Below are 27,746 nucleotides of genomic sequence, written 5' to 3' on the forward strand. Positions count from 1 at the left end.
ACACCTAAAAACGAACTGTTATGTTTGTTTACAAATGCCAGAAATATCAGAAATACAGGGGATCAAATGGTTTCAGTGAATGAGTTTATTCGCCCTCAAATCATTGGAATAAGTGAAACGTGGTTGAATGAAGATGATATCGTAATGGGAATAGAAATGGAAGGGTACAGTATTTTTCATGAGGATAGAAAGCGCGGGAAGGGAAGTGCTGCTGATGATAGCAGGGGAATTAAGTCCACATAAGGTAGACATGAAAGACGGAAATAGTGGCAATGGTTATGAGGCAGTGTGGTGTAATGTGGAGGTTGAGAGGAAGACATATTTAGTTGGATGTTGCTATAGGCCTGGGAATGTGGTGATGAAGAAATGTATAAACAACTTGGATTAGTGAACAAAGGAAGGGTAATTATTATGGGTGATTTTAATTATGGTGGTATAGACTGGAATGAAGAGATACCATTTGGAATAAGGAAAATGAATTTCTCAAGTGTTCTTGAGAGATAACTATCTCAGGCAACACATAAAGAAAGGCAAGCGAGGATTAAGTGTTCTAGATCTCATCAGAGGATGTAATTGTTAGAGGGGGTTTCACATTTTCCTCTAGTTGATGAAAGTGATCATGAAGTAATCACCTGTGTTATGACAAGCTTAGGAGACAACTTCGAGCTATAACATGGAACAAGGAGTTGAGCAGTACGTAAATAAATGCTGCATGGGAACTTACAAAGAAATACATAACAGTATCAATGTATCCCAAAGGCAAAAAGGCTGAATAAGGTAGGTATAAAATGGATGAATGTGGAGCTTAAGCATGAAATCTGGAAAAAGAAAGTACTTTGGAGGAAGTGCAAGATGAATAATGGTAATCAGTCACATGAAGAATATAAACAAGCCAGGAGAGTGGCTCAATTAGTAAGGAAAACAAAAGTACAGTATGAGCAGAAATTGGCAAAGCAGGCTAAGAAAAACCCTACAGTTATTTAGATATGTGGCAAGTAGAAGGAAGAATGATCATGGAAAGATGAAGTTAAGGAATGAAAGTGGTAGAATGGTAACTGCTGCAGAAGACATTGTTGAGGTATTCAGTGATCAATTTATAAGGGTGTTTCATCCTGATCAGGGTGGAATCATGAGGAACTTAAGTGTAGAGGACATAGGAGAGAATAGTTTAATTGTGAGTGAGCAGGAGGTATTTGAGGAAATAAATAACCTTGATGTTAATAAGGTGATAGGATTTGATGACATATCACCACGCATCTTAAGGGAATGTTCCAGGGAACTGGCAGTAGCATTGGCATGCCTGTTTAATAAGTTTTGCAACAGCACAGGTTCCAAGGGAGTGGAAGGAGGGTAAAATTGTTCCACTGCATAAAGGAGGTGATAAGGCTGTAGCATCAAATTATAGGCCAGTCTGTATATCTGTAGTTGTGGTAAAGGTCCTGGAGAGACTGGTGAGAAGTAGGATACAGTAATGGGTTGATAACAGCAGTATTCTCTGTGGTTATCAGCATGGGTTTGTTAAGAGGAGATCATATTTCACTAACTTACTTATGTAATATAACAAGGTGACAACTTGGACAAGGGAGATGCATATACAGTGGTGTAGTTGGATTTTGCGAAGGCTTTTGATAGACTGCCACATGACAAGCTCTTAAATAAATTGAAACAGATGGATTGGATAACAGACTTCTGTGTTGGATCAGTGACTGCTGTTGGATGGATATCAGAAAGTTGTATATGGGAGGGCAGTATCTCGAAAGAGAAAGGTCACCAGTGGTGAGATGCAGGGGTCAGTTTTGGGGCCATTGTTGTTCAATTTGTATGTTAATGATATTGGGTTGGGTTTAACTAGTGATATCCAGCTGTTTGCTGATGATGCAAAACTGGGGAGAGCAATGCACAGTCATGCTGATGTTAATGCTTTACAACAGAACTTGAATAGATTGCATGAATGGGCAGGTAAGTGGAACTGTCAGTTCAATGTTGCCAAGTGTAATGTTTGAGATTTGGTAAGCAACGATGGGATGCAAAGTATACACTTGGTTTGGAAACTTTAACAGAAGTAGAGGAAATGAGAGATCTAGGAGTGATAGTGGACAATGACCTGAAATTCAGGGGCCACATTGCACAAGTTGTGAAGACATCACATCGAAAATAATGGCAATGATACGGAGCACCCTGACGGCCAGAAATAGAGAGGTTATGCACTGTACAAGACCTGGATCAGGCCTCATGGATTATTGTGCACAGATTTGGTCGCCGGGTTTTCATGATGACGAATGTTGGAAGGGGTACAGAGAAGATTCACAAAGGTAGTCAGTGGTCTTTGGAATGTAGAGTACAAGAGCAGATTGAGAGAATGCAAGTTGCAGAGCCTCATGAATAGGAAGGGATATGATTGAGACATAAGCTGTCAGGGGTTGTTACCAGGTAGACATTTTACATAGAATGGGAGAGGGGAGTAGAACAAGAGGCCATTACTGGAAACTGTATAAGGAGGGGTGTGAGCAGAGAAGTGAGAAGCAGGTTCTTTGCATAGAGGGTGGTTGGTGAGTGGAATGCATTGCCTGAGTGTGTTGTGGATGTGGACACATTGAATCGGTTTAAGATGCAGTTGGATGAGCATTGTATGCAACAGTGAGTACCTCTCACGATGAATCTCTAACTCCATGGAGGTCAAATGTTAATAATAATAATGATGATAATGATAAAAAAAAAACACATAATTTGCATGATAAACTCAATATGAAACTAATTTTCTATCCTAAGAAAGAGGCATACCTGGGTTTTGTGCCTTAATTTATCCAACTGTAAACTTATCTCCTGAATTGGATCTGGTGTGATTGGCATTTGGCTAGCGAGACCTTGACAAAGCTGTAATTCAGAGACATAATTCAATACATCAATATTAATACAAAATCTGAAAGCACTGAAACACCACATATAGAATGTATCATGTATGTGAAAAAAAATTTTTTAATTACTGAGGAAAATGAACCTACTCGTTAATGATGCCAAAACACTAGGTCAATAAACATGATTTCTTTCATTTTTTCACTAGTCTGATTTATTTACCTGCTTCTGTATATCTGAGCAGAAAAGCACACCTTGTCATCTGATGTGTTTTTTTTTTTGGTCAGTTATTCACATTTATGGGAAGAAATATGTTTGGTCTCAAAGTGAAACAATCTTCCTTCTTTTATATTATAAAAGAAGGAAACTTTATATTATGTTAAAAACATATTTATGTTTCACTCAATTTGATATTGGTTTATCTCAGAAAATATTGGTTTATCTCAGAAACCAATATCAAACTGGCTAAACATAGATATCATAATCTAAATATGATAGCATAAAAATTGAAATGATATAAATATGAATTTGAAATATGATATAAATGTGAATTAGAAATCTATCATAAATTCAATATAAAATCTGATATCAAATTTATATTCAATATAATGTATGATATCCAATTTATTTATGATATAAATTCAATATAGACAGTGAGGATTGTTTAAAAAGTTTGGTAAAGTTGGCACATATCATCTTTTTCATGACCCCTGGCAAAATTTTAGCCATGTGCGATGCATAGTTCTCGTTTGGCAAACATTTAAAATGACCATATTCACATTTTTCATAAAAAGGGAGAAAAACGAGTTTCGTGCAGTGATAAAACACTTTTATTTGAAGAAGTGGATGGCCATGTAAATCAAAGCCGAGTTAGATGCAGTTCATGGGGGAACTCTGCACCAACATTAAAGACTATTTTTTTTTGGATAAATGAGTTTAAACGTGGTCGTAAGTCCATCGAAGATGAAGTGCACTCTGGACGCCCGGCTGAGGTCACTATGAAGGAAATGACTGACAAAATCCATGGTATCATTATGGCAGACTGCCGAGTGAAAGTGTGTGAGATTGCCGAAATTGTAGGCATCTCAACTGAATAGGTGTGTAACATCCCGCATGAAAAATCGCACATGCGAAAGCTGTGTGCGTAATAGGTGCCATGCTTGTTGACTGTCGATCAAAATGCATGTGAAAAGAAATTTCAACGCAGTATTCGGCGGTGTTTAATCACAATTCGTAGGATTTTTGCATCAATTCGTGACTGTAGATGAAACTTGGATCCACCACTACACACGAGTCCAAGCAGCCAAAACAGTGGACAATGCCCAGTGAAAGAGCACCAAAAAAAGCGAAGATAGTTTTGTCAGCTAGGAAGGTGATGGCCACTGTTTTTTTGGGATTTCAAGTAATTATCATGATAGACTATTTGTAAAAGGGTAAGACAATAACAGGAGTCTATTATGCATCATTGTTGGACTGTTTAAAAGAACTAATGAAAAAAAACGGCCAAGACTGGCGCACTAAAAAGTGCTCTTTCATCAAGACAATGCACTATCACACACACTGGCCATCGCAATGACAAGAACTGAGGTTCGGAATGGTTCCACATCCACCGTATTCTCCGAACTTGGCCCCGTGTGACTTCTTTTTGTTCCAAACTTAAAAATATGGCTCGGTGGGAAAAAAATTTTCTTCAAACAAGGATGTCATCGAGGCTGTCTGACTATTTTGCGCTATTTGACAAATCCTACTTTTTAGATGGGATGAAAAAATTGGAAGCTTGCTGGACCAAATGTGTAGACCTCAATGGAGACTATGTTGAAAAATAAAGGCGATTTTTTCCACAAAAAAATGTGTTTAACTTATTTTTTTTACCAAACTTTTCAAACAACCCTCATAAGTTGTTCAGAATCAGATGTTAGGATGGAGAGTTAAATGTCCAGATATGTCCATTATTTGTAGCTATAAATAATGGACATCAGAAAGAATAATTTGTCAGACTTTTCTAATCTTAAGTAGTAGTAGTTTAACATTCAAAAAATATATAAAACTACAAATAATGGACACTATCGGCAATCTATAGTATTTCCCTATGTTTGGTTGGAAGTATATTCAAATAAGTGATTGAATACATAGGCCATTAATGGATTAGTGCTATGAATACAGCCTCTACCAACTGATCCAAGCCAACCATATCTTCCTGCAGTGTAGCCTTTTTTCGCAAAAGAACATTGTTGACTATTGAAAATATTGCTGATATAAAGACTTACCTAGAGAAAATACCAATTAGTTCCCAGATGGTAGGTAACTATCATCCCAAAGAAACATCAGCATCACCTTCCATAAGGACCAAATCAGATAGACTCCTAACCAGCTAGTCAATAACAGTACTGCCATTATTCTCATCAGATCATGATGAGTGGTAGTACAACAGCATCACTGTTGAGGCCACATTGTGGACAGGGGACGGTGTGCTCTGCATGGGATTGATGTCTCGAGGCTTTCATTCACACAATGTATTGCTTCTACTATTCAATTAGCTCCTTCCAACACTGAATCATGCAAATTGTAAATAATTTTCCCAACTGAATAATTTTGATAATACTACTATGAATAAAAAAAAATATATTCAGAAAACAATACCAAAAGATTCAAAACACTTCCACATACAATTCAACATTCATGGTCTTAACTTTTATCATAAATGAGCACAACTTACAGATATTGAAACATGATCTGTTATTACTACAAATAAGTGACAGCTTCAACAATTATCATCCAACACTCAACTTTTCAAATACACCACACTACTGCTTCCATTACATTTGTCAGCACTATGCATTTCTTAGATCTGACATTCCACATCAGAACTTGAATACTCTTCTTTTTGATTTGTGCTGGTAAGTTTTCTTGCTCCAGTCAGCAGTTTACATTTGTTTGCTACTATTATAGTCCTAACCGTTCTAATATTTAGTACTTGAAGTTTGATTTTCTGCTGTTCAAACACTGGAGTCATCTTGAGAGACTTCAACATCCAGAAATGAAACTGGCTAAACTCTCGAATTTCCTGATCAAGCAAGAAGAGAAACTGGGGTATCTGGTGTCAGCAATTATCTTTTGCATCTGTCCACCTATCGACCAGAATACTAGATAATCCTCTCCAGTCTCCCTCCACTTTTGATTTTTTTTCTTAACCATTTTTGTTCCAAACATAGTTGGTGTCAGCTCTCTTCTTGACAATTCAAACTATAACCTCACCCAAGATTACTTTCTTATTTCCTGCAATCTTCTCCAGTCTCCTGGTACCCAATTTTATTGTTTACCACTCTCCTAAATATGCTTAGTTCCCATAATTCAAACCATACCCACAGATGTGAAGAGGCAGTGCAAGAAAAAAATATGGCACATATCACAATTGGCTAGAAACCAAAACTCCAGCATTACACTCAGGCAACAGTGCTGCAAACGAGACAATAAAAAAAAAATAAAAACAGCAAATCAAAATCCAATTTTGAAAGACCAAGTAAAGAAAACTTGTCTCTTCTTCAAATGGCAGTGGAGTTCTTTGCTCTCTCAACAAGGCCACTGGGCTCAACTTCTGCAAATTCATGTTATGGGTTTGCACTCATAACATGAGTGCAAATTGGGGAAAGTTTTTTTTAGGAGAAACTCAGTCACTTATGAAATTTCAGATAGGTAGATAAGAAGGCCAAGTTTAGTAGAATGGCCTACTTATCTACCTACCAAAGGGAATATATTATCCACTTTTTTTTGTTGGATTACCAACTTCCTCTCTAATCATTCATTACATGTCATAGTGATTTTTTCAGATTTCATCACCAACGCTGGAGTAACCACACTCCTTCTCCTATTTGGAGTAATTATACACTTTCTCCTGACTTTTTCTCACTAACCTTAAATTCAATCCATAATTATGCTAATGAAATATACTAGTACACTTACCTCTTTTTCATCTGACAAACTAGTCACCCTCTCCTCCAATTTCTCCCACTCCATGTGGGGCACCTGTTTGTGGTGGAAGGGACCTCTCACTGATGGTACTGGCCGTTTTCATTCTTCCTCTTTTTCTTTGCTTTTCTTCCCGTATTCTTTGCTCTACTTCTCCTGAGTCTTTTTCACTATCCTTTTTCCAGACCACCATCACTGGGATTCAATGCCCTGCTGCCGTGTTTGCCGTGCAGTGCAACCCGTGGACATCCAGAAAGGGAAGATCCTGGTAGTCTTGCACTACTTTGACCCCTGCTTTGGCAAGATGGGTGGTCCTGGATGGCCCAGCCAGGATCAATCGGCTAGTGGGCTTGCCTGCAAGGCTCAACGGTGTTGCAGTAAGTCTCTCACCCCATAGTCCGGGGTTGGGATCCTAGACCTGCTGCAGTGCCAGTATAGTGTCCAGGGTAGCCCTGGCGTTCCACTCCTGAGCACAGTCTTTGCTTGCCAAGTAGTGGGCATCCATGTGTGGCTCCGTGGTGGGTGGGGAGCTCTGTGGCCAAATCAAAAATTCCTTAAATATGAATTCTTCATCCTCGAATGTTTCAGGGACCCTAAAAAAGTCCCAACCAAGTACTGATACTGTAGATAGCATATGGAAACAGAAACAAGAAACAAAAGATATCGAATACTAACATAAATGTACCAACCATTTTAATGATTCATGCAACAGATGAAAAACCAATTGGGAAAATGTCACCCTTCTTTATCCAAAAAGGTTTAGAAGGACTGCCAGGACCTCCCAAAATTGTCATGAAATTGCATTCTGGTGATATTATAGAGAAACTACTGAGAGCAACGACAATGGGTGGAATACAAATTGCAGTAACACCTCACAGAACACTCCATTCCAGTAGAGGAGTATATCAGAATGGGATCTCCTTAATGTTCCTGATGAGGAGATATGTTCAGAACTTAAAGATCAAGGGGTGACGGGTGTGAGGTGCATCCTGATACGCAGGGATGGTCGCCTGGTCTCAACCAAGAACATCATTCTTACTTTTGATACACCTAGGCCTGCGACATCTGTAAAATCAGGGTATCTCGGCTGTCCTGTTAGAATGTACATCTCTAACCTGCTGAGATGCTTTAAATGTCAAGATATGGACATGCCCAAACTGCCTGTAGTGGTTATACTACCTGTGCCTGATGTGGTAGTAAAGAACATGATAATAAATCTTGCTGTAAAAAAAAGCTAAATGTCTCAACTGTCAGGGATATCATCCAGCATATTCTCGTGCATGTCAGAAATGGAAAGATAAAGAGATACAAAAAATTAAAATAAAACAAAACATAACATATCAGGATGCAAAAAGAAAGCTGGACACCATTACAACTGTTCTACGACCCTCTTATGCTGAAAAAGTAACAATTAAAAAAGTGCCAACAGCAACTCAAACATGTATGTCTATTCCACCATTTGATAAATTCGCCATACCTGAACTTTAAGATCGCAAGTGCTTCTCTGTTGAGCGCATTAATCACAAGACCTATGGCCTTACTTCAGAGACAACTTCAAAAATGCTCCGATTTGATGAAAACTCACCTGTCAAAAAAATTATGGTGGAGACTTCACTCAAAGATAAACCACCAGACACACGCACAGAAAAAATGGCTACCTCGATACCCACTGAAAGCAAACGAAACATACCAACTGACCCTAACACATTTGATGTTTTGAACATTCTACCAGAGGAGGCGATGGACACTGGCCATCCATGCTTCCCTAAAACAATGGATAAATATAAATCTGACAAAGGTAAGCCCTCAACCTCTCGAAAACCAGACAAGTCAATAAAATCAAGACAACAGGAAAATTTTTACAATGGAATTGTCGTGGGATCTGTCAGAATATTGACGATATCAAGATGTTGTTGCAGAAACACAAATCTTTCTGTTTCTGTCTACAGGAAATTTACTAAAGACCCAATGAGGACCGTACCTTTAGGAATTTCACTGGTGTATGTAAGGATAGAACAGATGGTCTTGCTCATGGAGGAGTAGCTATCCTAGTGGGCAGTCATATTCCTTTCCATCAGGTCCAACTTAATACTTCTTTGGAAGCAGTAGCGATTTGCTTCTCTGTGGGATTTCTTATTACAGTATGTTCAATTTATTTACCACCAAATGCTGACTTAAATGAAATTGATCTTGATAACCTTATCACGCAACTGCCTGAACCCATACTTTTGATGGGTGACTTTAACAGTCACAATACTCTATGGAGTAGTGCCAACACTAATAGATGAGGTTGAATCACTGAAAAAAATTCTTGATAATAATGACCTTTCCCTTCTAAATAATAAACTCAATACTTTCTTCCATAAGCCTACCCGTTAATATTCTGCAATTGATCTTACAATCTGTTCCCCTTCCATTCTTCCACTGCTCATGTGGGACGTTGAAGAGAACATATATGGAAGTGATCACTTTCCTGTTATTTGTACAATGTCTTCACAGGAACCATGTTCACCCAAATGGATACCTATATGTAAAATGGACCAGGCTGACTGGAACACATTCTCTCATCTTGCAAAATTTAATGCTGATGCCATCAGTCAAACACCTATCAATGAAGCTGTAAAATATATAACAGAATGCATTGTCCAGGCAGCAACAACCTTCATCCCAAAAACATCATCTTGATTTCCAGTCTATCCAAAGCCTTGATGGAACCCAGAATTTCAGGCAGCCAAAAAAGATCAACACAGAGCTTGGAGCATATTTCGTAGATACCCCACCACATCAAATTTAATAACTTTTAAGCATGCTCGAGCCAAAGCACGTTATGTAAGATGTCAGAGTCAAAAACAATCATGGATCCAATTTACTACATCAATTAATCAAATGACCAGTTCAAAAATTGTATGGGATAAAATCCGAAAAAGGAAAGGCAGATATAGTACACACTGTTTGTCCACCTTAGACTATAATGGAAGTGTTCTTGCTGATCCCAAAGCTATTGCAGATACTTTGGGAGAAACGTTTGCTAAAATCTCAGCAACAGCTTCATATTCTCTGGAATTTTTAATACTGAAAGAGCAACAAGAGAAACAAAGGCTTAATTTTTCTACCAACATTCTTCAGCCATATAATCAGCCATTTGTGAAGGAAGAACTAAAAATAGCTATCCTACAATCTCACCCTAGTGCAGTAGGACCTGATGACATCCATTATGAAATGATAAAACATCTACCATCATCTTCTATGGATCTTCTTCTCTTATTATACAATAGAATACTTGCAGAGGAAGAGTTTCCAAATTCTTGGCATAAGTCAATTGTCATTGCTATCACCAAAACCAGGAAAAGATCCAACACAAGCAAATAATTATCGACCCATTGCTCTGACCAGCTGTCTTTATAAGATACTAGAGAAAATGATTAATGCCAGACTTCTCTGTATTCAGAAAGCAACAGTTTTCTCTCCAATGCACAATGTAGTTTCGGTAGCCATCGATCAACTTTAGACCATTTAGTTCGGTTAGAAACTTGTATAAGAGATGCATTTCTGAAGCAAGAACACCTTGTCTCAGTTTTTTTTGACAAGGAAAAAGCCTATGACACAACCTAGAGATATGGCATATTAAAAGACCTCTATAACCTAGGTCTCAAAGGACACCTCCCTATATTTATTAAAAACTTACTGTACAGTTGAACTTTCCAAGTCAGAGTGAGAAGTATGCTATCTCGACATTATCATCAAGAATAGGATGTTTCCCAAGGTTCTGTCTTAAGTGTGACCCTTTTTAGCATTTAAATCAACTCAATCATTGAACAGCTTACTCCCACGGTAGACAATGCTCTATATGTTGATGACTTCACAATTTACTGTCACTCACGTAACATGAGGGTAATTGAAAGACAACTTCAGAAAGCAATTGATCATGTCTCTCTGTGGACTCTTAATAATGGGTTTAGGTTTTCAACAGAAAAAAGAGTCTGTGTACACTTCAGAAAACGCACTCATCACCCAGATCCTGAACTAAGAATGGGACAAACTTTTATTCCAGTAGCTACAGAAACCAAGTTCTTAGGACTCATCTTTGATAGAAAACTCACATTTTTAGCACACATTCATCAATCAACTTCGCACTCTAGATAGAGTGCGAAGTTGATTGATGAATGTTCGCACTCTATCTAGATAGAGTGCAAACCTCCTTCGCACTCTATCCCCTAGTGCGAAGTAGGTTCGCACCCTATCCTCTATTGAGTGGGGTGCTGATTGAGCTTCATTGCTCCATCTTTATCGTGCATTTATACGTTCAAAGCTGGATTATGGGTCCCAAGTTTATAATTCTGCAAGATAGAGTAACCTACGATGGTTGGATTCCATTCATTATCAGGATATACGGATAGCTACTGGTGCCTTTCGCACCTCACCCACTCAAAATCTCTATGTTGAAGCAAATGAACCGGTTCTATCACTTCAATGGAAACAGTTGTCTCTTAATTATGTCCTAAAAATTAAATCTCCTCCGGATCATCCTACATGGACTAGTATCTTCTCTCTGCAATGGGAAGCTCACTATCACACACATCAAACTGCTATACATCCTTTTTGATATATGTGTTAAAGAAACTGTGCAAGCTGTTGGTATAAATGTTGACAACATTAGCTGCACTAAACATAATAGCATCCCTCCATGGCAGGTTGGCAAACCATACCGCAACTTCTCCCTTTGTCAGCTACAGAAATCTTATACTCCATCATCCATCTACCTGCAATTGTTTAATGCACACAGAGCAGCACATGCTGATTTCTTACCCATCCATAGTGATGGTTCAAGAACTAATACCTCTGTTGGCTGTGCTGCTGTGTTTCCTGACATTATTATCTCAAATCAGATCCCACCAGACTGTGGTAATTATACAGCAGAGTTACCTGCCATTCATCTTGCACTTGTGCATTTAAAAGAAACTGCTACTAAAAGTATATAATTTACACAGACTAATTGAGCTTTTTACAGGCTATCTCCTCTCCTATGTATAATCCGCATCCAGTACTTTATGAGGTGCTACACCTGCTTCAAAAAATGAAAATCCTTAATTTCGATGTTCAGTTCTGCTGGATTCCCAGTCACATTGGAATCAAAGGAAATGAGGCCGCAGCTGCTAAATCAGATCATACCTTCTCCACATACTGTTTGACAGTTCCATATACAGACTACAGACAACTTATAAGATGAAAGCTAATTGCTCAGTGGGAGTTAGCATGGCAAGAAGCATCAACAAACAAATTATATAACATTAAACCTGAAATTAAACACTGGCATTCCAGTCAATGTACAAAGAGAAGGGAGGAGATTGTCCTTGCTAGGCTCTGCATAGGTCACAGTCATCTTACACATTCTCATTTACAAAGAGCTGATGACCCTCCCATATGTGAAAAATACAACACACATCTCACTATTCATCATATTCTGGTAGATTGTCAAAAATTTACATGAGAAAGGAATGAAATTTTCACCTATCTAACTAAGCCATATACACTGAGGGAAATGCTAGCAGACTCAGGCAAATTGCATGATGTTTTTAATTTTTTAGAAAGAATTAATTTATACAAACACATTTGACCATAAATTTGTTTATATGTAAGTACTTTTTTTGCATAACTTAACTTTTATACATACATATTATTCATTAGGTTAAATCTGATCAATTATGTATTACCATAGGCCTTGATCTTGTATATTTGTATCACCCTGCTGTAATATTGTTAATATGTAAATACCATAATACTAAACTTAAATTTTATGCATGAATGCTGTATAATAATTCCTTTCTGACTCTTTTAAGTATTACTATAATAACGTTTGTTGTAATCTTACTATATGCACTGCTTTCCTTGACTTGTTTTGTATATACATATGTTAACCTATAGTTATCTATTTATGTACTGAAATCTTTGCAGTAATTTTGTTTATATGTAGATACTGCATCACTTAACATACATTTTGTGTATGCATCTTATTTACTACTTTATTTTTCGAATAATCATGTAGTGCTGTAGGACATCTTACCTATTTGTGTACTTTCTAGTAATTCTGTTTATATATATTGCTAAATTCTGTTTATACTGCATTGCTAAATTTAATTTTCATCCATGCATAGTGTATAATAATCCCTTTTTGCCTATTTCTGTACTGCTATAAAGTCATCTGTTATAATTTTACATATATGTAGATACTGCATTCCTTGGCATAGTGTTTCATATATTATGTATTAACTTATACTGTTAACAATTTTTGCACTACTGTAATAACTCTGGTGGAAAGGCTTAGACGTTGGTTATGCATTTTTACTAAATAGTTCAAGAAAATTACAACGTATACTAGGATATACATTAAAATAAATGTTAATACACTTCCAATATTTCGGCAACGTCACGTTGCCATTTTCACAGGAACTTAAAAACAAGACACATGCATGCAAACACAACAAACAGTAAATGAGGACGAAGCAGGAAGCTATTCTTTCTCCTAAAAGTCTTGATGGTGCCCCCCTAGCAGGCAATGTTGATATTCTTGGGAAATTGGGCTGAAGATCTTCTGATGTAGGTTTCCCAAATTTGGGACAGTCTCATGCAACCAAATTTGTTGAGCTTTGGATTATTTCTTAGGGCTGAGGCTGATTCCATGAAAAGCCTTTCGTATTTGAATTTACTACGGTGTATTATCGCGACTTTCTTCCACTATATTCTATGGCAGATATCCAGCACATGGTCTGCAAACCAGAGTGGCTGTACTGGTGAAACCAGATGTAGTCCTTGCGTTCTGAAATTCTGATATTAGCTGTCCTGCCTGTTTTTTTCCGAAGTAGGACAGCTTAGGTGTTGTCCAGATGGTTACTGCTCGGGGGCACCATCAGGACTTTTAGGAGAAAGAATAGCTTCCTGCTTCGTCCTCATTTAATGTTTGTTGTGCTTGCATGCACGTGTCTTGTTTTTAAGTTCCTGCAAAAATGGCAACGTGATGTTGCCGAAATATTGGAAGTGTGTTAAAATTTATTTTAATGTATATCCTAGTATACGTTATAATGTCCTTAAGCTATTTAGTAAAAATACTGTAATAACCTCTGACCTTGTGTGTTGCTGTGCCCTCTACAGCAGTTCTGTTTACCTAGAGATGCTGCTTTGTGAAACCAGATTCTTGTAGAGACATATTGTTTACAATTTTCTGTAAATGCTAATGTTGTAACCTTTAGTATGGCACAGTATGATCTTTGTAGTTTTTGTGCCAAATAAACTATAAACCAACCAACCAAAAATCCAATTTCTCAAGCTACAAGCTCCTCAATAAGCAATGCCTTAAATGCTGATACTAGTTACCATAATTCAATGGAGTGAGGACAACCTTGTCAACTTCAATGCTACCAAACACAGTTCTGTCTCACGAGGGTGGTCTGAAAAGTTCTCGGCCTCAACCACAGATACCAAAAATATCAGCGTGAATTTTTTTTTCTAAGTTGGTACATCTGTCATAAGCATCCATGTGAAATTGCAATGCATTCATACAAAGCAAAATTGTTGTCTGTGTCCCTTGAAATGGATAAAATTGAGTGTCATGCGGTTAGAAATTTATCTGTAAAAGAAGGATTAACATCAAAAGAAATTCATTTGAAGTTCATAAAAGTTTATAGGCACTCTTCTCCTTCGTTTTTGACAATTAACAAATGGACTGCCGAGTTTAAACGTGGCTGTACCAGCCTTGAAGATGATCCACGTGAAGGATGTCCAAAAAGTGTAACACCCCCAGAAATCATTGATAAGTGCATGATATGATATTAGATGATAGGCAAGTCAAAGTGCATAAAATAGCTGAGAAGACTATAGGCATTTCAAAAGAATGTGTAGGATATATTTTGCATGAAGAATTGCAAATAAAAAAGCTTTGTGCAAGATGGGTACTGCACTTGCTCACAGCAGATCAAAAATGCACTCGCATGAAAATTGCTGAACAGTTCTTGGAGCATCTTAACAAAAATAAAACTGCTTTTGTGCATCAATTTATTAATATGGGTGAGACTTGGATTCATCATTATACACCAGAATCCAAACAGCAGTCAAAACAGTGGACAGAAGCCGGTTGTTCAGCACGAAAGAAGACAAAGTAGGTTCCATCAGTAGGAAAGGTCATGGCATCGCATGATACTTGCATGAAAATCTCTGAACAGCACTTGGAGCATTTCGACAAGAATAAAACCGATTTTGTGCATTGATTTATTACTGTGGATGAGACTTGCATTCACCATTACACACCAGAATCCAAACAGTAGTCAAAACAGTGGACAGAAGCTGGTTGTTCAGTGCCAAAAAAGACAATGTCGGTTCCATCAGCACAAAAGCTTATCTTGAAAAGGGTAAAACAATAACTGGGGAATATTATTCTGACCTTTTAACCAGACTAGACAAAAAAATCTGTTAGAAAAGACATGGTTTGTAGAAGAAAAAAATCATCTTTCATCAGGACAATGCACCTGCCTACAAAAGTGTTTCATCCATAATTTGCCTCCCTCTGACTTCTATCTTATCCCAAAACTAAAAGTCTTCCTTGCTGGTTTTTCTTCAAATCAAGAGGTTGCAGCTGTAGAGAGGTATTTAGCAGAACTTTCTGAGAACCGCTACAGGGATGGGATAATGGTGCTGGAGCATCACTGGAATAAATGTATTAGTCTTAAGGGAGATTATATTGAAAAATAAAAATAATTTTGAAATTATAAACTTGTTTTTTCATTGTTAGGCCAAGAATTTTTCAGACCACCCTTGTATTTCATGCAAGAAAGATTGTACATTACTTCCCCTAACCTTTTGATAATATTCATATCTCCACAGAGGATTAAATTTTCTTCTTGATTTAATTTATGCCACTAGCCTTTTCCTGGCTAAGTACCACATCCATAGTCTCCTCTGCCTGCAAAAACTAAGTATACTTTTCCATGTGGGGTTCTCTCTTGTGAAAACCTCTAATACTCTAGAGATCATATCCAGCCTATAAAAGATTACTTTTCCTGCATTTGGGATGATGCACCACAAAATGTCCAAAAAATGCTCACATGCTTTCCAGAAAGGTCCATGCTTTCTGGTCATACCTCTATCACATGATTCAGCCATTTGCACTGCAAAAGAATTCTTCAGAAAGACAAGAACAACCTTATGAAGTTCAAGCTGCCAAAATGCAGCCTTATCTTACTTCTTATGAGAATGGCCTCACTTCATTTTCATCTTACATTTCTTAATATACAGATCTCTAGATTGGATTTCCTGCTGATTAACACCTCCACTGATAACAATACAAATCCAGAATCTGTTCAAAATTGAAATTCTACCAGAACAAATTAGGTGATGTAACTAATGATGTAACTCCCTTAAAATGATTCACACTATCCGGAAGGTGGTGGTGCAGTTTATGGATTCCAATTTCTGTCCCTTCTCTCTGTCTTATCCATGCAGTGTGAGTGATATCTTGAAAGGGGACATAATTAATAATGCAACAAACAATGACACTGTCACTGTGATTAAAATAAATCTCTATCAAAAATCAAATTACCAAACATACATCCACCATCTCAAGAGTGAATAAGTACAAATGGTGGTGCTGCATGCCAGCCAACACAGAGTATGTGGACATAAATCTAGGAGGCTTAGTTTCCTGGTCAGCTGGAACAATCTTGCTGACACAAACTCTCTGAAGGAGAAGGAAAGGGGAGCAGGGGTTCCAGTAGTGGAACCCCTGCTTCCCTTTAGTTGTGGAGTTTCTCCTTGTAGTGAGTTTCTCCTCTCACTGCAAGTCCCTACTCTATCCTTAGATTAAATACATAATCAATAGTGCAACATACAGCAATGAACAGTGTCACTGTGATTAAAATAAATCTTTCTCAAAAATCAATTTCAATGAAAACATAAATCAAACAAAATATATAAAACAAGCCAAAATTCTTACAAAAATAAAAATATTTTAAAACAAATTACTTTCACATTCACTTCACCAATAGATGACATTAAAGCCAACATAGATGACATACACCATCACTTATGGACACATCTAAACATCTACACCAAATCTCCTCTTGACAGAAAACTGCAGCTACATCAACCACAGTTTACCTTCAATGTAAAAATTACACACATCACAATTCCTTTTGCCACAGGGATGGTACCTGTCATTTTAGGATTCAACACTGCTTGCCAGAAAATGACTAATTAATTTAGAATCTCCTCTATGTTTCAGTAAGGAAGGAATAAAAGGCATAAGTGGATTTATATATTATTTACGTAGATTCATGTCATGACAAAAGTACTGGTACGTATAAATTGAGAACTCGACAATAATACCGTGTGAGTAGACATAATAATTGAAATTATAATAACGAAATTAACTGACATAAAATATTATTTATTAGTATAATTTTCACCTGAGTATCACAGGCATCTTCAGTACATGTATAAAGCTAATTAAACAATAATTGATAATTCCAAAAGGCACCACCTAAGTAGCTAATGCAAGACAACTAAAAAAAGGTCAATAAAATTCTTACCTTATTAAAATATATATATATATATATATATATACCCTATATATATAAAATGATAAGCCTTTATGTGTAACGTTTTTCTGTCATGTTTTTTTCAAGTTATTTGAAACGTTTTGAAACTCAGGGGAGAACTGGCCTACCAGTCCAGAACTCGGGGTGGGGGGACAGGTGCCACAGAACCTCCCTTTCGAGTCATCAGAATTCAGGGAGAACCGGCCTACCGGTCTGGAACTCAGGGAAGGGGGGGGTGAGCATCGCGGGTGTCTGGGGGGGGGGGGGGGGGGGCTTTTGAGTCTTCGAAATTCGAGTCATCAGAATTCAAGGAGAACTGGCCTACCAGTCCGAAACATGGGGGGGACACCGTAGGCACCGGGGGGGGGGAGTCCCCTAGTATACATATACAATTAAAAAAAGGTTAGGAAAGATTAGCTGATTTATAAAGTACTATTTCCCACAAAGGGGATAGATGTAAACCATCAGATCTGTTTAAGTTAGGATAGTGAAGTAAAGTTTCACATGTGTCTTTATAAAGCCGTTGCATGAGGAAACGACTTTTGTGAAGGACTAGTCTTCTTCCAATGAACTACGTCTAGTGTTGATGGCAAGTTCAGACTGTTCAGGTTCAAGGTACTGAATATAAGACTGGTGTTCTTCTAGCCGAATAAAGGCAGATTTTCCTGTTTGTCCGAAATAAGATAATCTCACAAAAGCAAGGAATCTGGTAGATACCTGGATAACTGAGATGTGGAAGCTTGTCCTTTGGAGAAGTGAGAAAGGTGGAGACTTTCTGACTGGTCAAAAGGTAACAAAAATATTTAGTGGTTTTAAAACTTGCTATGTGTTCACTAATGCCTAGCACATAAGGGATAGGAATACGCGTTATTTCTTGTATTTGAAGAGGAAGACATATCAAAACTACTCAAAGCTCTTTTGATGAAGGAATTCTTATATCCATCAGATAAAAAGGAGGATATAATGTATTGCAATTCTTTCTGTAATAGATCGTCTGAAGAACAAAAGTACTGGGCCCAATGAACCAGTGTTTTAATAGTTCCTGCCTGATGAAGTACAACAGTTTCTCTCGAAATTAAATGCACTTCATCCAAGGATCCAGTTCACCCTAGAAATAGAAATAAATAAGCAGTTAGCCTTTTTAGATCTTTTAATCTTTGCCAACCAGATGATAACCTGCATTTCTCAGTCTATAGGAAGAAGACTCATACAGGCCATAATATCCATGCTGAATCTCATCACCATCCCAGTCAAAAGGCATGAACTATTAAAACACTGGTTCCTCGTTTCCTCATGGAACGGCATTATAAAGAAATACGTGAAACTTTACTTCACTCTCCTAACTTAAACAGATCCAATTGCTTACGTCTATCCCCTTTGTGGGAGATAGTACTTTATAAATCAGCTAATCTTTCCTAACCTTTTTTAATTGTGTATATATATATATATATATTTTTTTTTTTTTTTTTTTAATCAGTTAGTAATTTTAGTTGTCTTGCATTAGCTACTTAGGTGGTGCCTTTTGGAATTGTCAGTTATTGTTTAATTAGCTTTATACTGAAGATGCCTGTGATACTCAGGTGAAAATTATACTAATCAATAATATTTTACACGAGTTAATTCCATTATTATAATTTTAATTATTAGAATCTCCTCCTTTTGACCTCTTCTAGCTGCATATTTCATTACGCATTCATTAACACTTCTCTGCTGTCTTACTGCTCTCCAAATTCCAAAAAATCCACTGACCCCTTTGTCTTCCTATCCATGAAACTAGACTAATTCAGCTATCCAATTTGTGAAATCATCTTAGATGACCTTTTTTGTTGACAACTCAATCAGGCTGGACTTTTCCAACAACAACGACCAAACTGGATGTGATGCAGGTTTTTCTATAAGAAATAACCTAACACAAATCACATCTTCTTATCCAAATGCCTCATAACCTCTCCATTCTTCTAATACCCTTAATAATTTTTAACCAGTTCTCCTTCGAGATACACAATGGTTGGCTTTACTCTCAAAAACTCAGGTGACAACCCTGTGCAAATCTCCTCTCTCTCTCTCTCTCTGACACACACACACAGAACACTCTTCCTCCAACCATCGCCAACCTAGTTGTCCTTTGACATTAGAAAGATACTAAGTGGTATGACTGGAATTTCTAGTTTTCCTTTCCATGGTCTATTTCTTCTGACCCAAACATCTGCTCCAAGTGACTTACAGAAATAATCCTCATTGACATGAAGGTCATCATGCCCATTCTACCCAAAATTCTTGTGCACTTTCCAAAAGATATAGCAAAGCAGTTAAAGATAAAACTCAACTTACTGCAGATGGCTTGCAACAAGAACCACAGCTTCATACTCAGCCTATGCTAAAGCTGGCAATAAATGCAAAACAACCATCAGAAAACCTGAATGTGACTTCATAAAAGTCAACAGCAGAAATCTTATCTGTCTGCATGGAAGATGTACTTTCTAGTCCTTGAAAGGCCATTGAACACAACCTTGCTTACCTGTACTTCCACCCCCTCTTATCTAGATAGCGTCACTGTAACAGACACCCAAAAATAAAGCTGATGGTCTAGCATCACTCTATCTCCAATTCCTGCATAATGACCAATGCAAATTGCTCATTTCCATAACAGAAACTAAGCACCTTACGATTATAGGTTTTTTGAGAAAAAAAAGACAGAAAATTTCTAAATAACTTGGACACTACAAAATCTTCTGCTCTTAATGGCATTTCTCAGACTGTACTTAAATGTTGTGCTCCACTCGTTCTTCATCATCTCTACACTCCTCTAAACTCAGCTGGACAATTATCCCAGCAAATGGAAGCAAGCATATATTCAACCTGAATATATGCTTGCTTCCAAAAATGAGAGATAAAAGTCTGCCATCGACTACTGATTAAATCTCATCACCACAATCCTATCTGAAATAATAGAAAAAGTCATCAACAGTCAACTTTGCCACTACCTAGAAGGTCCACCAATACACATTCCACCAATCTAGATCCACAGCTGGCCTCTTAAGCTTACATTACCCACCACTGGCCACATGCCATGGAAAGGTTTGGAGAATCATAAGGATCGCTCATAACATTTAGAGCTTTGCAACCAATGCAGGAGTGCCTTAAGTCTCTGTTCTAATACCTTCTCCTAAGTATAAACAACCTACTCCCAACCCCACTAATCCTATCCACAGTTCTGCTGATGATAGTACACTGCATTCACAAGTAGGTTTAATGGAATGAATACAGCACAGAGAAAGAGAAAGAAAAAAAAAAAAGCAATCAGTAAGTGAAAGAAGTTAGACTCAAAGCCTAATGTTATTTTGGAGGAGGGATTGCTGTTGGGCAAGAGGCCTAAGAATTAAGTTTCCCCACAATCTTGGGAAATCTAACAACCATATTTATTTAGATTTGGTTGTTTTTTTTTTTAATCTGCTGCTGATTCTAAAAAAAAAAAAAAAAAAAAAAGTAAAGTCTTTCAAGTTTGCACTTGCTGTGGTGAAGCATAGTACTTTTTTTTTTTCATTTGATTCTGTGCAAGATATTCAAGGCATGGTGACCTAGACCTGACTGACTACAGTTGTAGCAGCAGATGTATTTCTTGTGTTCTTCAAGATCGATGTTGGTAGATATCCCAGTTTCACCATAATGTGATGTGTGGCAAGAACAAGGAACCTTGTAAATACTTAACACAGAGAGGGGAAGGGGTGGTTGTCAAGAGAATGGATAAGTGCAGTCAAGCTTCAGATGAGGTTTGAAAGAAGTGCAGAGATTATATTTCTTTAAAGTTCTGGCTATTTTTTGAGGTGCAACAGATATATGGAACAGTAATACCATTGTTGTAATCTATATGTTGCAATTATTTTGTTGATCTCTTTTGGCATTGTAGCCCTTGAACAGGAAGATCTGGCAAATAAAGGAGAGTCAAGCAGTAAGAGAAGCTTAGTTGGAGGTTAGCCAACAGCACCAACAGAGGGCACCTTCTCACAGGACTTTAGGCTGGCTTCCAGTCTAACTTCTTCCACTTATTTTTTATTTTATGTATGTATGTTATTACAATTTTAATATTGTATCCCTGATAATGTCTCTGTGACTGATGAATATAAGGACCATTAAACTTGTATTTAATTATTTTCTGTGTTGTATTCATTCCATTAAACCCAATTATGAGAGTAAACCAGCACCTAAAGCCTAAATACTTATTTATATTCTATTCATCCTACTCACTTGACAAACCATGGAGTGTTCAAACAAGAGTGCAATGTTTAAGATCATATGCAACCAGTGCCTATCATATGCAACAATGATCTCCACGGCATCCTTCAATCGGGCAAAGAAAACTTGGTGATCTTCAATACCACCAAAATGGAGTCTTACCTTTTCTTTCAAAAGGGATCTCAGATTACCTTCCCTTATCCTCAGTAACACAAACCAGACAGGATCCTATCTCTCTACCTGGACTAACATTTACCTCCAGCCTCTCATGGCATAAAAAAACCCAGTAGCCTCCTCAGACTAAAAAACTAGGCATTCTTTTCTGCTCAAGATGCTATTTTATATATGTACCCACAGCTGCCCATTTTTGGAGTGGGGCACCAAAAACTGCCCTAAAAATTCTGGATACTGTCCAGAAGAGGGCAATTCAAATGATAGATGATCCCCTTCCTGACTCACTTCAACCTTATGTGCTAAGAACAATAAAGGAAAGCAAATATTAATTGCTATTTTGTGGTCAAATAGGCAAATCAACTTTGCTTTTTGAAACTTTAAAAGGTTTTGAAAATCATCAAAGTGCTTAAAAGAATAAACCTGTATGAAGAGCCTTAGGATTGTACCAGTTAAATGGCAGAATCTATCCAGGAGCTGATATATATATATATATATATATATATATATACAGGTAACCCTCGTATAACGCGGATGTTAGGTTCCACAGAAATGACAAGTTATATAAATTGCATTATGCGAGACTCAGATCACATAGAAAAAGTAGGGTTATGTTCCAAAATCGTTTTTTTTTAATTATATAAACAACAATGACATATCCAACAAAACATATTTTTATTTAATTCAGGTAATTCATGTAAGTTAATAAAATATATAAACTATGAAACAAAAAACATAGTATAAACTTATAAAAATACAAATTGTATGTAAACTTTATTGCACATAATGCATAAATGTTTTACGCAAAATAAAATAAAGTGCATAATTTAATCGTGATCACTGTCTTCAAAACAAAAATTTCGTAGATGTTCTTTATTTACAAGTCATCATCATCACTTGAAATCTCTTGGACATCATTTGTATAATTTTCATTGCATACTTTGGCTGGTTTAGTTATCAAGAAGTCAGTAATAAGACCTTGCTTACCACTATGCTGCAATTTTTTTATTAAGTTCATAATATGGAGCTAAACAAATATCCAGTTGTCTCATGAATTTATCAGAGCACTCCATTGAGGGATCATTATCTGTAAAATAACTTCCTAACTTTCTTACCAAGTCCAATCTTTCTGCAAATTTCTTTAAAATGAATTCTTTAACGGATTCATTACAATCAGAATCTTCAGCAGAACTTTCCTTGCCATTTGGTTCGACATCATCTATTAATTGCATCAGTTCCTCTTAATTTAAATCTATTTCCACATTCAATTAATTCACTAATTTTGTTTTAGACTATATCGCAAAAGCCCTCTATGCGGCCATTACTATAAAAATAAAATTTTTACATAAAAAAACATTACATATTGCATGTAACTCACCAGAAATAAAGTGCTCAGCATGAGGACACACTTATGATTTTTAATGTGCTTTCCTGGCAGAAAATGAAGACAACTTTCAACAATAAACTCTTTATACGGTAAACAATTGCCATACATGTGTGCTAAAGGGTATTTCCCCTAATATAAATTCACTACTTATATATGAGCGATACGGGCAGAAGCAAATTTAACGAAGATAAAATTGATTTTTAAGTCATGAAGTTAAAAATATATGAAAAGATAAAAGGTTACTACAATTTGTAAACCGTGTTTTTATCGAAAGCGTGTTGTATAAGAATTATGTTGAACAAGGGTTACTACAATTTGTAGAACGCGTTGTGTAAGTACCATGTTATATGAGGGTTACCTGTATTTCCCTTTCACTAATGTTTCTAATTAAGAGTTTCACTGGCCTCATAGTTGTTTTAGTTTTCACTGGAGAACCAGTGAAAACTAAAACAAGAGGCCAAGCAGAAGCCAGAATAGCATGTTACTTTATGTGTATCAAAGATGTAGTTTTCAATAATGGGATTGTAATTGTGTGCATAAATCATAAGCACTGAAAAAGAGTAAAAAAAAGTTAAAAAGACAGAAACTCAGAGTCCACTTAGTGCAATGACATGGCAATTGATAAAAAGGTTGAAATTTCATCAACTTGATCATTTTCAAAACTTAAAATTTCAAAAGGCAAACTTTGTCTATAAAACGACAGCAGATATTTATCATCCTTTATTCTAACTATCCAATAGGCTATGACAAAGATTTCTGGAAACCAAAACATAGATGTGAAATGAACTTAAAATTGCAATACTACTGAAATAACATGGCTATGAAATGTAAGATGGTTTATATATATATATCAGCATGGCTGGCAACATAATATTCACTATCAAATTGAAGCACCCCCACCCCACCCTCCCCAAATACTTATGGTCTCAGTTTATTTCATGATTTCTCACCAACTTATCTTGTAAAATTTGGTTCTCACCATTCATATTTAGCCTGAAATGAAATTGATTTTTTTTCCCCCAGAAATGATGCTAACTTAGTTCCATTTCTGAATGTACAAAAAATGAATGTTATCATAAAAGGTAGTAAATCCTATCTTTCATATTTACATATTACATATTCCCTAGCCAGTATGGCTTGCAGGATGGAAAACAGTTGCCAGGAGAAAAAAATTATGTCATCTCAGTATGACATTGGCTAACTCACCTTCAGTCAAGTAGGCTAATAAAAATTCTTCAAGTCCTAGACATGATTTGAATCGACCAATGGATATTATCATTACAACATAAAATACATAGGTTATTGAAGCTTATATAAATTGCTAGAACACATACTCTATAAGGAAATTCCTCTGTAATTCTCATCTTCTGTTTTATTCGTCCCGTTTTGTTTTTATTTAATAAATTGGTAGTATGAGAGCTATGTCTACTCCAAATTATACAGAATTAAACAAGTATACAGAAGTTGTCTCTGAATTATGCAGAAGTCCAGATAAATAAAATTGCTTTTACAAATAAAAGCAATTTTAAAAAAAGGATGTATAAAAAAAATTATACTTTCATATTTTAATTTTTATGCATCCATGTTTAAGTTTGGGTGCTTAAGGGTCAAAGCTGTATAACAGAGAGGAGACCTCCACGTAGCCTTTAAAGGAATGTGGAAAACCGACCAGGGCTTCTGACCTAGTGTCCAATCCTCATCTTCTTGTGGTGCACCCAGGTGGGTATCTACCTGGATATTGAATGAATGAGGATGGGCTAGCAATTTGGGATTTAGCCGACCAAATTGTATTCTTACTGGCTTAAACCAATATAAAATAATGGTACATGACAGAATTACATGCTACCTGGGGTGTCACCCGGTTAAACAAGGGCCCCAGTTGTTTTTGCCAGGGAACCAGGGTAAACAGCAAAAAGTCAGCTACTGGAGCAAATCCTAAAACGCAACCGAATTCAACATCGGTACTATCAACATAAGAAGCCTGAATGGCAAAGAAATGAAGCTAGCTGAGGGATTGGATAAGTACCAGATCAATATAATAGAGTTGATTGAGACAAAAAAGGCAAAAACTGGTGAGATCTTTCTGAGCAATAAATACAAAAAGTTATATTCAGGCAATGACAATCAAGAAAAAGAAGGAGTGGCCATAGTATTCAACACTAAATACAATGCTAATCTTCTTGAATGGTAGGCAGTCTCAAGTAGAGTGATATGGGCAAATATCACAATGGGGAACTGGACAATGAGACTTATTTGTGCCTATGGTTCCATAGAAGGTTCTACTAAGGTAGAAGTGGAGGAATTTTTTGAGGCTTTAGAAAAAGCAACTGACACAATGAAAAAGGAAAAGTTGGTCCTTGTTGGGGATCTAAATAGCAGAGTAGGAAAATATTGTGAGACATACAAAAATATTTTGGGGAAATTTGGAGAAAAGAGCAAAGCTAATAATAATAGCAAATATTTCTTGGATTTCTGCTCAGGACATGGACCAGTTATTACTAACACCATGTTCCAACATAAAAATGTGCACAAATTCACATGGAGAGAAGAGGCAAGAAATAAGAAAGGTCTCATTGACTATGTTATTGTTGATAGTGATATTTTCTCCCTGGTGCAGGACACTAGAGTGTACAGAGGATTTGAAATTGGAAGTGATCACTATTTAGTCTTGAGCAGGATAAAATTGAATTTCATATTGAAAATAATGACATGTAAGAAAATTTTAAAGCGAATAAAAATTGAGCAGTTCTCAGATGTGAACTGCAGACTAAAATATACAAACATGATTGAAGAAAAAATTAAAGAGTTTGAGAACAGGAACCAAACCTTGGAGATTCAGTGGCAAGCCTTGAAGGAAACCCTGGTTGATTCAGCCAGAGAGGCATGTGGTGAGGTTGTCTGCAAGGATAGAAAAATCAGAAATCCATGGTGGACGCAGAAATTTAAAGAGGCGGTGAAGGAAAAGAAGAAGTATATCAAAAGTTCCTGGTAAATAACTCAGCTTGTGCTCTTAGAGAATACAGAGACAAATGTAAAAAAGTTAAACACTATGTAAAACTAGCTAACAAAAGTCATGGGAAGACTTTGCCAAGAACATAGAAAATAAATATCAAGAAGGTGGCAAGATATTCTGGAGGTTGTTGAAGAAGCTCAGAATGGAAGAAAGAGGAATTAGAGATGACAAAGGTGACATGAAAATGGGAGAAATACATATCCTTGAAGCATGGAGTATTTACTTCGAAAAATTGCTAAATGAAACAAACAGTGGTTATAACAGTGGTAAAAAACACTCAACAGGCATGTAGTCAAGAATACATATCCTTACTTGAAGTAGAAGGAGCAATCAAAAGCCTGAAATGTGGAAAGGCTGCAGAAGTAGATGATATTCGACCAGAAATGCTCAAGTATGGAAGTATAAAAGTCTTACAGTGAATGCACTGTATAGTTCAGAAGGCTTGGACAGATGGTTCAATACTGAATGATTGGAACAGACTCTCATAGTACCCATATACATATATAAGAAAGGGAAATAAAACTGAATGTGAGAATTACAGAGGGTATTTCTCTACTGAGTGTTCCTGGTAAGATATATTCAAGTATATTTGAGAAATGGTGAGAAAGATTGTGGAAGAGAAGCTTGGTGAAGAACCAGCTGGATTCAGGCCAAATAGAGGCTGTCAGGATCAGATATTCACTTTACAACAAATAGTCGAGAAATCATGGGTATATAACAAAGATCTGTATTTAAGTTTTGTCGATCTGGAAAAGGCATATGACAAGGTGCCAAGAGAGAAGCTATTCAATATGCTACAGTTATATGGTGTCAATGGGGCATTATATCAAGCAATACTTAGTCCTTATTTGAGTTGTAAGTGCAGTTAGAATTGAAGGAAGTACAGGAAGATGGTTTAATGTTAATTATGGTGCCAGACAAGGATGTACATTGTCGCCTTTGTTATTCATTATTTATATGGATCACATTATGAAGGAAAGTGGTATTAAACCTGATATCAAAATAGGAGATGTTAATCTCAGCTCTTTGCTTTATGCAGATTATGCTATACTTCTAAATAAATCAACTACAAGTCTGCAAGATTCCATGACTAAATTGAATAACTGTTGTAACAGATATGATATGAAGGTTAGCAATAACAAGACAAAGACAATGAAAATAGGCATTGAAAATATCAACTGCATTGTGAATGGAGAACTGATAGAACAAGTAAAACATTTCAGCTACTAAGGCATGATTTTTGGTGAAGATGGTAAATTAGATATGGAAATAGACAACAGAATTAGCAAACTGGTCTAATAAAAAGTCAACTGAATAAATTTATAAGGAATAAGAGAGAAGTTAGTCAAAACACTAAATTAGCTATATACAAGACAGTGTTCAAACCAATTTTAACTTATGGATCTGAGAGCTGGGTTAAAAATAAAACACTTGACCAAAAACTAGACAGCCGATATGAGAGTCCTGAGAAAGATTAGGGGCATGAATGGCAATATCATATTAAAAATGAGGATATTAGGAAAGAAACTGACATTATTAG

General features: G+C 36.5%; 1 protein-coding gene across 5 annotated transcripts in view; it reads right to left on the reverse strand.

Moving 5' to 3' along the window:
- Stat92E (Signal transducer and transcription activator Stat92E) overlaps positions 1-27,746 on the reverse strand; it is a 477,065-nt gene that overhangs the window by 355,785 nt on the left and 93,534 nt on the right. For all 5 annotated transcript variants that reach the window (XM_090412268.1, XM_090412269.1, XM_090412266.1 and 2 more), the window contains one exon: positions 2,782-2,874. In XM_090412268.1, the coding sequence (XP_090268394.1) occupies positions 2,782-2,874 (93 nt within the window). The remainder of the gene's footprint in view (positions 1-2,781; positions 2,875-27,746) is intronic.

The sequence above is a fragment of the Typopeltis vanoorti genome, chromosome 22, assembly GCF_054136105.1.
Source record: "Typopeltis vanoorti isolate ZY-2024b chromosome 22, IOZ_Tvanoo_1.0, whole genome shotgun sequence".
In the NCBI taxonomy this organism is placed as follows: Eukaryota; Metazoa; Arthropoda; class Arachnida; order Uropygi; family Thelyphonidae; genus Typopeltis; species Typopeltis vanoorti.